Consider the following 13,173-nt stretch of genomic DNA (forward strand, 5'->3'; position numbering starts at 1 on the left):
TTTAAAATTGTAGTTTATATTGTGGTGTGTTTGCTGCATTGCATTGTGGGTATTGGGTAAATTGTTGAAAATGTGTTGTTTTCTGTGCAGGGGTTCAGCAGGGTTGTGGTGTTGGTGTTCATTTTGAGTTCATGTGTGCATGCTAATGTTTACTGGCCTTTTTATGTTTGTTTTTGTATTTTTATAGAACTGCACCAGCAGTCTGAGCCAGAGGACGAACCAGCCCTTTAACGTTTATTATTGATTACAGTTAGGTTGTTCAAGTCAACTACTCACTGTGTGACAAAAACAACTTACGTTTTGTAATAATATGGGGATAACAGTATTGTGTACAATTGAGATATTAACATGCAGACAGATCTGGTAACTAAGATGCACACAGAAATAAGCAGTTTGATTATGCAGCTGGAATTTCTATGTGAAATTAGTTCTGATTAGTGATGGGACTGTTGGTTCTTTGAAGGGAGTCGTTCAGTCAGGAGTCGTTCACTGAAAAGAGCCGTTCAACAGACTGGCTCTTTTATGTTTTTTGCATTATTTTGAAACACCAAGGTTTGAATGACTAAATAGGCTACATGTGATGACTGACATTACATTTTAAAGGTGTTTAATTGGTGCGGCAGTAAATATTATCTTACCATAAAAAAGAATAGTTCAAATGTGTGGGCTAAATCCATGACATGAGAGGTGACATTAGACAAATGATGGAATTTGACAAAAGACATCACAGTACACTATGTGGACTAGTCTGTAGGCTAAAAATGAAGAAGAAAATAAAACATTTTCACAGGTGCTCACTTACTCACACTCAAACTTTTCTGTGGTTTCAACCAGTCTTCCAGCTCCGCCTCCTCCAGTCTTCCAGCTCCGCCTCCTCTAGTATGCTCACCTCACGCTTCAAACTGTATTTTTTTTTTGCTAACTTCTTGCCATGAGACTTGCACAGTGCATTTTTCTGCTCGAACATTCTCCTCCTGCCCAATGCCTCCCCAGTGACAATAAATTGACAGGCAATTGGACACTCCCGCCTTAAAAAAAAAAAAAAAAATGAACGGCTCTTTACAAAGACTCGGTTCCCATCGTTCATTTTAAAGAGCTGTTCAAAAGATTCGATTCATTCGTGAACGTCACAGCACTAGTTCTGATGTACAGAAATAAGTTCGGCCAACTCAAAAAATTAAGGTAACACTTGTATGGACATTTTTGAGTAGAATAAAAGTAAAACAATAAGTCAGTATAACTAAATGAAGTAGTTTTTACACAATTCAAATTCAGTTGGTTCGACTTAATTACCTCCGCCAAGGAGGTTCTGTTTTTGCCAGGGTTTGTTTGTCTGTTTGTCTGTCCGTTAGTGTGCAACATAACTCAAAAAGTTATGTACAGATTTGGATGAAATTTTCAGGGTTTGTTGGAAATGGGATAAGGAAGAAATGATTAAATTTTGGTGGTGATGGGGGGGGGGCATTTCCAACAAACCCTGAAAATTTCATCAAAATCTGTCCATAACTTTTTGAGTTATGTTGCACACTAACGGACAGACAAACAGACAGACAGACAAACAAACAAACAAACCCTGGCAAAAACATAACCTCCTTGGCGTGGGGGGGGGGGGGGGGGGCACTGATCAGCCTTGGCGGAGGTCTGCGCTCTCCGAGTGCTTCTAGTTAAGCTTGTAGAGTAAAAAGCACATCATGTTGTTAGTACTAAAGTAATAGAGTTTACTGAACTACAGAAGTCTAGTGGCATTTAAGCAAATTGCCAAGTTTAAATAACTTAAAAAGATTAATGGAAATTGTTGCCTCAATTTTTTTTAACATTGAGCCAACTTATCATTTTTTTAGAGTGTAAATCTGTAAAAAAAAAAAAAAAAAAAAAAAAAAAGGACTTGTGTTCCAGAAAACTGGCAGCAGGCAACATTTCATGGTCTTGGGTTTATGTAAATACGGAGTTGTTTACTGTTCTGAATTACAGTATTTGGATAGGTAATTATACACACGCACGCACACACGCACGTAAGCCTTCATATACACAACCTACTGAGAGAGAGAGAGAGAGAGAGAGAGAGAGAGAGAGAGAGAGAGAGAGAGTCAGTCCTCCCTCCCTCCCTCCTCCGGTTTCCTGTCAGAGCAGAGTAGTGTGTGTGTGTGTGTGTGTGTGTGTGTGTGTGTGTGTGTGTGTGTGTGTGTGTGTGTGTGTGTGTGTGTGTGTGTGTGTGTGTCCTATACTCAGTGTGTGTCTGTGGATGTGTCAGCAGTCAGTCTCCAGCTGCGGAGCGGAGCGGAGCGCACGGCACAGCGGAAAGCCTGAAGCAGAGCCTCCGCTGGACATTTGTAGACTTTGAATCTGAATGAGAACATTTGGACGGAACTCAGACCAACATGGAACCACAGGGCTGTTCTGAATCTTCATCTTTACGCGGAGTTGTATCTGTTTTCTTCTTCTTCTTCTGTGCGCTGCTGGAGCCCGGATCCGCCGGTGAGTTGTGTTCTGCTGTACCCACTCTGCCTGTTCCACTCCGCGCGTAACGCTCACTCCACCGAACACTGTCGGAAAAGTTAGACTATCTGAGGCTAAACTTGTACAACTTGTGTTTGTAATGAGCCGGCACGGGAGACTTTCTGCCCGACGCGTTACGCACGGATCTCTCCAGAGAACAGAAAACAGCCTCTGCGCAACAGGTGACTCACTGAGCTGCTGAGACACGGCTGTGTTATGGCTCACCGCCGGCTATTCTGTGCGCAAACTGGAGTGGCGTGTTTAAAGGCAGCACAAGTGTTTTTACCACAAATGGCAAAGATTTTTACGCACAGACAGATCACTTTACAACCTTTTTCACCTTGGAGATTCCACTCCTTTAACCCTTTCATGCATTAATTATGAGAACCTTAGTTGAGTTTTTGGGGTTTTTTTGTTTTGTTTTGTTTTGTTTTTTTGAGTGTTTTTATTCCTTAGGCATAAAAAAAAACAATTGAGTTGTGGTTTTTTTTCATGGATTTACAAAAATGTCCATGCTACACCATATTCTTGAAGCAAAGAAACAAGTATTTCAAACCCAATATCAGAAAATGATATGAAAACAATGAAATAAAAACATGTTTAACCCTTTCATGCACAGTGGTCACTACACTTGACAGTTCTTCTCCAGCTGTTCTCTTGTATATTCATGGGTTTTGTTGTTTTAGTTCCATATCAGCCAACACAGTGGACACTTATGCATCATCTCATACACTGACATTCAGACCATTACTGTAACTTTACTGTTTTTAATAAACCTGATCTGCAATAACATGTTTGAGTGTAAATCAATTATTATTTGTAAGACAAAAAGTTTCTTTTTCTTTTTTTTTTTTTTTTTTGCATATTGTCTACATGAAGTGAGTAATAACTAGCATTAGATTATGTTAAAATGTGAGAAAACATCAGATTAGTAGGATATAAATGTTTTTATTTCATTGTTTTTGTCTCACTTTCTGATATTGGGTTTAAACACGTTTCTTTACTTCAAAAATTAACCCTTTCATGCATGAATTGTGAGAACCTTAGTTAAGATTTTTTTTCTTCAGTGTTTTTATTCCTCCTTAGGCATGAAAAAAACAATGTGATCGAGTTTTTTTTTTCCTATGGAGTTACAAAAATATCCATGCATTTAATTTTTGAAGTAAAGAAACATGTTTAAAACCCAATATCAGAAAGTGATATGAAAACAATGAAATAAAAACATTTTTAATGCTGCTAATCTGATGTCTTCTCACATTTTAACATATTCTAATGCTAGTAATTACTCACTTCATGGAGATAATATGCAAAAAAAAACCTTCTTGTCTAACAAATAACAATTGATTTCCACTCAAACATGTTAGTGCAGATCAGGTTTATCAAGAACAGGAAAGTTACAGTAATAGTATAAATGTCAGTGTATGGGATGATGCATAAGCGTCCACAGTGTTGGCTGAAATGAAACTAAAACAACAAAATATAACAATATAATATACGTAAAATAAAGTATACAAGAGAACAGCTGTAAAATAACTGTCCACTGGAATAACCATTATGCATGAAAGGGTTCATTGCACATCAGTTACTTTGGCTCCAAACGCTCCTTTCATCTAATAAGTGAATTATTCAACACAAACTGAATGACTTTGGAACAGTTTTCGTTGAGCATTAACTGTCTTCGCACCTTCTGTCATATCTCTGCAGCAGTGTTTGCTTTATGATATTAACACTGACTGAAGTATGCAGTGCTTTAAACAGCTGAAACACTCCATGAAATGTAAATATTCCACATATGCTGCATTATTTGAAGTGTTTGTCATGTGCAGCTTAACTGAGACGCACGGAGAATGGAATAAAGTAGAAAAGCACCATGTTTTAACCACAGACCCACCTGTTCCTGAGAGCTTTGAGTGTTTCCCATCAGTTTACATGTAGTTGCATCTCCTTTCACGTCTCCCAGTAACTAAAAACTGATGTGTCAGTGCATATTAAATGATTTTTTAACATAGTTTTCCAGTATTTGCGCTTCATATTATGAGCTGTAACACCTTCTGTTATATCTCCAACTATATTATGTTTACACTGACTGAATTATCCAGTGTTTTATTCAGCTGAACCACTCCATATGTTATAGCATTTTAAGTTTTTCTCATGTTCTGCCTGATTATTGTTATTCAGCCACATGAGACTTTTTGCTTTATTCCACTCAGTGTACGTCAAAGTGTTTTCCATCAGTTTAGTTAGTTGTTGTTTCATCTCCTTTCTTTGAACTGGAATTGTGCCAGTTTAACCCACCCCCGATTAACTAATAAGTGATATTTCAGTGGAAATTGAATGACTTTTTAACATAGTTTTAAGTATTAGCTCTTCATATAATGAGCTTTAACACCCTCTGTCGTATCTCTGCAACCATACTTACTATATTATATTTACACTGACTGAGGTATCCAGTGTTTTATCCAGCTGAAACACTCCATCAAATGTAAATATTCTACATGTCGTATCATTTTAAGTTTTTCTCATGCTCAGCCTGATTGAGGTACACAGAGTGGAAAAAAGTAAAAAGTCACCTGCTGTTGAATGATGATAAAGTGTTTTCCATCAGTTTAGTTAGTTGTTGTTGCATCTTCTTTCTGTGAACTGGAATTGTGCCAGTTTAACCCACCTCCCATTAACTAATAAGTGATATTTCAGTGCAAATTAAATGACTTTTTAACATAGTTTTCCAGTATTTGCTCTTCATATAATGAGCTTTAACCCCTTCTGTTCTATCTCTAGAACAGTTTTTGCTATATTATGTTTACACTGACTGAATTATCCAGTGTTTTGTCCATCTGAAACACTCCATCAAATGTAAATATTCCACATATGCTGTATCATTTTACGGTTTTCTCATGCTTAGCCTGATTGACGTACACAGAGTGGAAAAAGTAAAAAGTCACCTGCTGTTGAATGATGATAAAGTGTTTTCCATCAGTTTAGTTAGTTGTTGTTGCATCTTCTTTCTGTGAACTGGAATTGTGCCAGTTTAACCCACCTCCCATTAACTAATAAGTGATATTTCAGTGCAAATTATTATTATTTTTTTTAACATAGTTTCAAGTATTTGTTCTGCATATTATGAGAATTAACATTCCTTGTGCCTGCTATTATCTCTACAACCATACTTACTACATTATATTTACACTGACTGAGGTATCCAGTGTTTTATCCAGCTGAAACACTCCATCAAATGTAAATATTCCACATGTCGTATCAGTTTAACTTTTTCTCATGTTCTGCCTTATTGACGTACACAGAGTGGAATAAAGTAAAAGTCACCCTGTTATTGAATGACTTTTTAACATAGTTTCAAGTATTTGCTCTTCATATTATGAGAATTAACATTCCTTGCTCCTTCTGTTATATCTCTACAACCATACTTACTATGTTATGTTTACACTGGCTGAGGTATCCAGTTGAACCACTCCATATGTCGTATCATTTTAAGTTTTTCTCATGTTCAGTCTGACTGACATACACAGAGTGGAATAAAGTAAAAAGTCATCTGTTGCTGAATGATGATAAAGTGTTTTTTCATCGGTTTAGATGCTGTATCTCCTTTCTGTGAACTGGGATTGCATCAGTTAAACACACCTCCCATTAACTAATAAGTGATATTCAGCACAAAAGCTACCTTTACATATACTTTTCAGTGTTTGTTCTTCATATTACGAGCATTAACATTCCGTGCACCTTCTGTTCTATTTCTACAACAGTGCTTGTTCTATTATGTTTACACCGACTGAAGTGTCCAGTATTTTACACGGCTGAACCACTCCATCAAATGTAAATATTCCAGATGTGTTGTGCCATTTCAAGTTTTCCTCATCTTCAGCCTGTCTGAGGGACACTCAGTGGAATAAAGTAAAAACCCACCTGTTCCTGAATGATGATACAGTGGTTTGAGTGTTTGACATTAGTTTACATCACAGGTGTCAAACATGCGGCCCGGGGGCCAAATCCGGCCCGCCAAAGGATCCAATCTGGCCCGCAGGATGGAGTTGTGAAATATAAAAGTTACGCTGAAGATATTAAATAATTGAGGACGTCAAAATCATTTTAATTCAGATTCCACATACAGACCAATTAGATCTCAAGCGGGTCAGACTAGTAAAATACTATCATATTAAACCTATAAACAATGAAAACAGCAAATTTTATCTTTGTTTTAGTGTAAAAAAGTAAAATTACATGAAAACGTTTATATTAAAAACTGTTATTTTACAAAAAAATTGAAAAACCTGAAATGTCTTAAGATAAGTCAATGCAATTTTACCAATATTCTGCCTGTTATTTTTTTTAGTTAAGTTTATTTGAAAGGGGACAATGCAGTTTCATAAAACACATGGTTAAAAAAAAGCCAGAATTAGTTTTCATCTGTAGTCCCCTGGCCAAGTTTTAAAAAAGGCAGTAAAAAAAAAACATTTACAGGAGAAAGACATGGTTAGACACTTGATAGGGCACTAATGTAACAAATAACATATACATAACAGACTGTTAAGAAAGCACAAAACACACAATGTTTCGTGCATTTATAATCGTAATGTAAGTTGTAATGCCCATGTGTAAAGGATAAACTGATCATCTGAGGCAGAATATTGTTAAAATTGCATTTGTTTTTCTTAAGCTGTTTCCAGTTGTTCATGTTATTCAGATTTTTGTAGATGTTAACATTATCATAATTTAATTGGACTTTCTTCACTGTTATTATTTTACTGGTCCGGTGTCCTGTCGAGCCACCCTACCTGTCGAGTTGAGCTACCTAGCGCTACTGAGCATGTGCATGCCCCTCAGCGTTTGCACAGTTTAAATGCCCATCGATTTGTGCTCCCCCAGGCAGAAGTGAGTCATATTTTGTACGTATATTTCTTTTATAGTGCCTTTTGAGCAGTAAGCATGGAAGCAATTATGTGCACGAAAGACAGACGTAGAATACTGACATTGAATGATAATAGTGTTTGGAAGTTCTCATTGTATGATATAGCGTTAAGTACGTGGGTCAGGTGGGTGTTAATGGTGTTTAGATTATTGTTTAAGTTAGTTCAGCAGATGCCAATAATGGTAGCCTACCATTTAACTGATTACATCTATGTTAACAATTCCTGTAAGCGATTACATGTGCATGAAGGATAGACGTAGAATATCGAAGTGAGATGATAATAGCGTAAATAATGGTGTTTCTATAGTAGGGGCTTTATTTAATAGAAGTTATAAGCCTGTGGAAATGAGCTTCCTTTACCCATATTCAGATGAATAAGTAAACACAGGTGTTTTTCTACAGTCGAAGCATTATTTCATTTTCAAATAGGCGTGTCCAAACGTAAGGTAGCATGTTTTGACGGGGTAGCGTCAATCGATAGACGTTGCTGTCGATATAAGCTACTGGTAGCTTACTTCGACGGAGGAGGTCAACTCGACAGAACACCAGGCCTTTTCATATCATCTTAGGCTGTATGTGGAACTGAACTACACTGAACAAAAATATAAATGCACGACTTTTTTTTTGCTCCCATTTTTCATGAGCTGAACTCAAAGATCTAAAACTTTTTCTGTGTACACACAAGGTTTATTTCTCTCAAATATTGTTCACAAATCTGTCTAAATTTGTGTTAGTGAACACTTCTTTGCTGAGATAATCCATCCACCTCACAGCTGTGGCATATCAAGATGCTGATTAGACAGCATGATTTTTGCACAGGTGTGCCTTAGGCTGGCCACAATAAAAAGCCACTCTAAAATGGGCAGTTTTATCACACAGCACAATACCACAGATGTCACAAGTTTTGAGGGAATATGCACTGGTCATGCTGACTTCAGGAATCTCCACCAGAGCTTTTGCCTGTGAATTGAATGTTCATTTCTCTACCATAAGACATCTGCAAAGCTGTTTCAGAGAATTCATGAAGAAGACTGTGCGAGGAAAATGGTGGTCACACCAAATACTGACTGGTTTTCTGACCCCCCTGGACCACCCAATACAGTAAAAGTGCACATTTTAGAGTGGCCTTTTATTGTGGCCAGCCTAAGTCACACCTGTGCAATAATCCTGCTGTCTAATCAGCATCTGGATCTGCCACACCTGTGAGGAGGATGGATTATCTCAGCAAAGGACAAAGGAGAAGTGCTCACTAACACAGATTTAGACAAATTTATGAACAATATTTGAGAGAAATAGGCCTTTTGTGTACATAGAAAAAGTTTTAGATCTTTGCGTTCAGCTCATGAAAAATGGGAGCAAAAACAAAAGTGGTGCGTTTATATTTTTGTTCAGTGTAAAATGAGTTTGGCACCCCTGGTTTGCATGTTGTTGCATCTCCTTCCTGAGTCCGGTGGTTCTGCCAGTTAAACACACTTGGCCTCCTTCCATCTGTCAGACACACCCTCTAGTTCAGTCCGCTTTTATTCATAGATGGAACACAGGACTGAGATCAGAACAAATCCATCCTTAGCTGTGAAAACGCAGGAGTTGTGTTAATACCCTCCACTTCTTGCCCTCTTTCTCTTGGCTGTTTGTTCCTGCCCTGATCCCACAGCGGGGCCTATTTTGAACCTGGAAATCCCACATACCAGAAGGACTGTGTGGTCCCATTGCATTGTATGTGTCACAAATAGACACACAGAAGCACATGCACACAAACATGCGTGGACTCACATCCAAACTTCCACCCACATGCCCCCATGTTCTCCACACACTCCTTGTTATTCCAGTCTGAGCTCCGCAGAGCACCTCGGCCTGGAGGAAGTCCCTCACAACTCTCCCAGCACCGGAACGGCTTGACATTTTGGTTATCCAAACATCAGGGCCGCACGTTGTTGTTTTTATCTTTTCTTTCTTTGTTTGCTTTCAATTGATGTCGATAACCATCCGCTCGACGGGCCGTCACAGGAAGGGTCCTTCTTCCTTCCTATCCAGGGAATCTTTCTCGAGAGTGATTGTGCATTTCCCAATCGTTATGTTTGGCCAAGGCATTCCCGGATGTGGGCTGTTTTGAAGGTGCCAATCAAAAATGACAACGAAATGGAAAAAAAACAGCACAGAATCGGTGCCTTATCTGTGGAGGGGTGAATCTGTTCAATGTGAGAAGGCCAGATTTGAACTTATTCTTCAGTCGTCACTAATACTTTTACTCTGGTACAACTTTAAGATACTTCTACTCCACTACATTCGTCTGACAGCTTTATTTACTCTGCAGATTTACCATCTCCCATACCCTTCCAATACTTCAGAATATGATGATGATTAAATATTTATGTTTATGTTTATGCATTTGGCAGACGCTTTTTTCCAAAGCGACTTACAGGGGAAAACCAATCAAATCACTCAAACAATCAAATTTTATTTATATAGCGCCAGATCACAACAGAAAAGTTATCTCATGACGTTTTATATATAGAGTTGGTCAAAGCCAGACTCTAAGCCAATTTACAGAAACCAAACAGAATCCTGTCATAAATCCAATATTTATGATAATCTGAAGGATTAAGTGTCCGTTCATGAGTTTGATTTTTTTTTTTCCAGTGCATATTAACCCATAAAGAGCCAGTGCTACTTGTGTGGCAGTTCCCAAACAATTTTTTCTCTTGATTTAACCTTTCTCAAGCAATCTATCTCCATTTTTTTTTTTTTTTTACAACATTTTCCTCTATATTTGGCATTTTTCACTGTGAGTCATGTGTTTTCCTGTATTTAATTTACTATATTTAATGTAGATGTTCATAAAAAGTCAATGGTTATTCTATCAAAACAGAGAAAAATGAAGAAAAAATGACTTTTTCAGTAAAATATATCATGAACCGAACATAAACCAGGTGTGTCCATCCACTGTCATTAATCCAACTCCATGGGTTTTATTGGTGAATCAATGCTGTAGAAGATGACGGTGTTTCCATGGTAACTACAGAGCCTCTGAACATCCAAATGGGTCATATCTGATGACCATGAAAAGATGACAAACTGTATTTTACAGCAATTATTTACATATACGGATAGGATTAGTGGATCAACAGGTATTAAACAGTTTAGATCAGTAGATACTTTTGGTCGCCAGTGGATGTTTGGGTCTTTATGGGTTAACAAACAAAATATGTGCTAATACGCAAGATTATAGCCCAGGCTATTGTCCATCTATAGTCCTTTCATAAAACAACGTAGTTCATGTAAAACAGTACAATCCAGAGCATAAAACAGTATTTTTAATAGAAAGAAAAACACAAATTACTAAAAAAAAATGTATTGAATCAGCCCTGCGATGAACTGGCGACTTGTCCAGGGCGTACCCTGCCTTCGCCCCTATGTAGCTGGGATAGGCTCCAAGCGACCCCCATGACCCTAGTTAGGATAAAGCAGGTTCAGATAATGAATGAATGAATGAATGTATTGAATCAGCTGGAAAATGCATCATCACTCAGCTAGAGACAGGCTTCATCTGCTTCATCTGAGCTCATGAAAATTAGACTTTTTAGCGATATGTGCTACTGACAGGGCAACAACAACAAAACACAAAATAAAATATAATACTAAACTAGATGATATAGAATACACATGCAATACAAGTTATTAGTCTATCAAAAGTCATCAAAAACAATGGTTATGCAATCAAGTCCTAACTCCTGTGTGTATCATGTGACTAAAACAGACAAAAAAGGAAACAAACGCTGTTTTTGTCAGTACAATGCCATAGATATTGATGTAAGAACTGAAATGATTTTGGTTATTATCAAGAAAACCATGGAAAATGGATAGATATCAGCTCTGAAATTAAACTACTATGAGCTATTTTTGTTGTTATCATTATATTTGTCCAAACAAATGGACCTTTAGTTGTATCAGGCATTAAAACTGAACAAGAAATTGAACAAAACAAGGGGTGGTCTAATAATTTTTTCCACGACTGTATGACGCTCTGCTGTAGTTGAAACATTAGCATTTCTTAGATCGTAAAATAGCTGTGTGCAGTCACGCAAAGCCCTGATCTGTTCGGTGTTTACACTGATTTTACTGGCCTGAGAGCGACAGAGCAGAGGAGGAGACGGTTTACCCACTTTAACCTCACTAAAGTGTCTCCCTTTGATTTTTTTTTTTTTTTACCATATTAGTCGACTTCCCCTCGTACTCTTCTCCTCTCATCTCGACTCACTTCGCTGAATCTCTCAAGTCAAAGCGAAGACAGAGGGATGGAGGTGGACCCTGGAGGGAACCCGAGACAGTAGGAGAGAGAGGGAGAATAAATGGGGACAGGGATAAACACAGGAGGAATGAGGGGGATTATGGCCAACTCCAGGCGGATTAGGAGGGAGTTGTGGAGGTGGGAGGATAACTTTCAGAAACCGAGGGAGAGAGTCGGGCTTCCTGCTGTGGCAGTTATGTGGCCCTGCACAGCCTTTTGCCAGTTGTCTCCCTTCATTTCGATGACATGCGAGGTTAGTGCGAAAAGACTCACGTTTCCACACATGAACTCGGCCAACATCACACTTTGTACATGTGGACTCCTTTGAAACTCGACCTGCTGTTTCATCAACCCTGACCTATCGTATGCCTGCGTGCTGTGCAGATTTTTCAGCTTTTCCTCGGACATTTGATGAGTTCAGAACAGTCTTTCCTGTGCATGGGTGATAAATGACAGTCAAGTTCCTGTCAGTGCACATCCTCAGTCATTTGGACGAGGCGGGAAGTGGAATGAGAGGAATTTGAGCCGATGAGATGACAGCGAGTTACAAGATGGTGAGCATGAGTCTGCCTGACAGGAGCCCCAAAGCACACCGATGAAAGAATAGATTTGCAATAGATTTACATGTTTTTTTTTTTGTTTTGTTTTTGTTTTTTTTACACTTAGTTTGTATTAGTTATTTATCATTTTATCATACAGAACATAACAAACAACAATCGGCAACATTTAATAGTCACAATCTAATAGTAGTGAAAATAGATTAACATTTTTATTTACAGAAATTATAAGTTATGTAGAGATTTTCATTTTAGCCTATAAAGACCCAGTGCTACTTTTGTGGCAGTTCCCAAATGATTTTTTCTCTTTAGTTAACCTTTCTTATGTGATTTATTGCAATTTATTGTATTATTCCCCTCTGTATTTTGCATTTTAAGTGGAAATCAGGTATTTTCCCATATTTACCTCCACCAAGGAGGTTATGTTTTTGCCAGGGTTTGTTTGTTTGTTTGTTTGTTTGTCTGTCCGTTAGTGTGCAACATAACTCAAAAAGTTATGGACAGATTTGGATGAAATTTTCAGGGTTTGTTGGAAATGGGATAAGGAAGAAATGATTAAATTTTGGTGGTGATCGGGGGTGGGGGGGCCCACGGGGGGGCCACTGATCAGCCTTGGCGGAGGTCTGCGCTCTCCGAGTGCTTCTAGTTAATTTATTGATCATTTTGACGCTTATTAAAGCTCAGATTAAAGTTGAGGGTTGTTATATCAAAAACTAGTATGTTGACCCGTGGTAGTTTTTATGCTGTTGTGTAATCGTGCATGCTGTACCACATTTACCCACCAGTCACCGCCAAAGCATTCTGGCCATAGCAACGTGATTGTAATGCTATTGTATTCCAAAATTACTAATATCTCCCAAAATATTGGTCCTATCAACTTGTCGTTTTTGCTAGTCTCTTCCTTGACCAAA

The 13,173-nt window shown here is 38.0% G+C and overlaps 1 protein-coding gene across 1 annotated transcript in view; it reads left to right on the forward strand.

Moving 5' to 3' along the window:
* Positions 1 to 2,232: 2,232 nt before the first annotated feature.
* The window catches only part of LOC115436337 (TGF-beta receptor type-2-like), an 89,494-nt gene continuing 78,553 nt past the window's right edge, over positions 2,233 to 13,173 (forward strand). The window contains exon 1 of the mRNA XM_030159184.1: positions 2,233 to 2,475. Coding sequence (XP_030015044.1) covers positions 2,379 to 2,475 — 97 coding nt within the window. The 5' untranslated portion in view covers positions 2,233 to 2,378. The remainder of the gene's footprint in view (positions 2,476 to 13,173) is intronic.

The sequence above is a fragment of the Sphaeramia orbicularis genome, chromosome 16 (genome assembly GCF_902148855.1).
Source record: "Sphaeramia orbicularis chromosome 16, fSphaOr1.1, whole genome shotgun sequence".
Classification (NCBI taxonomy): Eukaryota; Metazoa; Chordata; class Actinopteri; order Kurtiformes; family Apogonidae; genus Sphaeramia; species Sphaeramia orbicularis.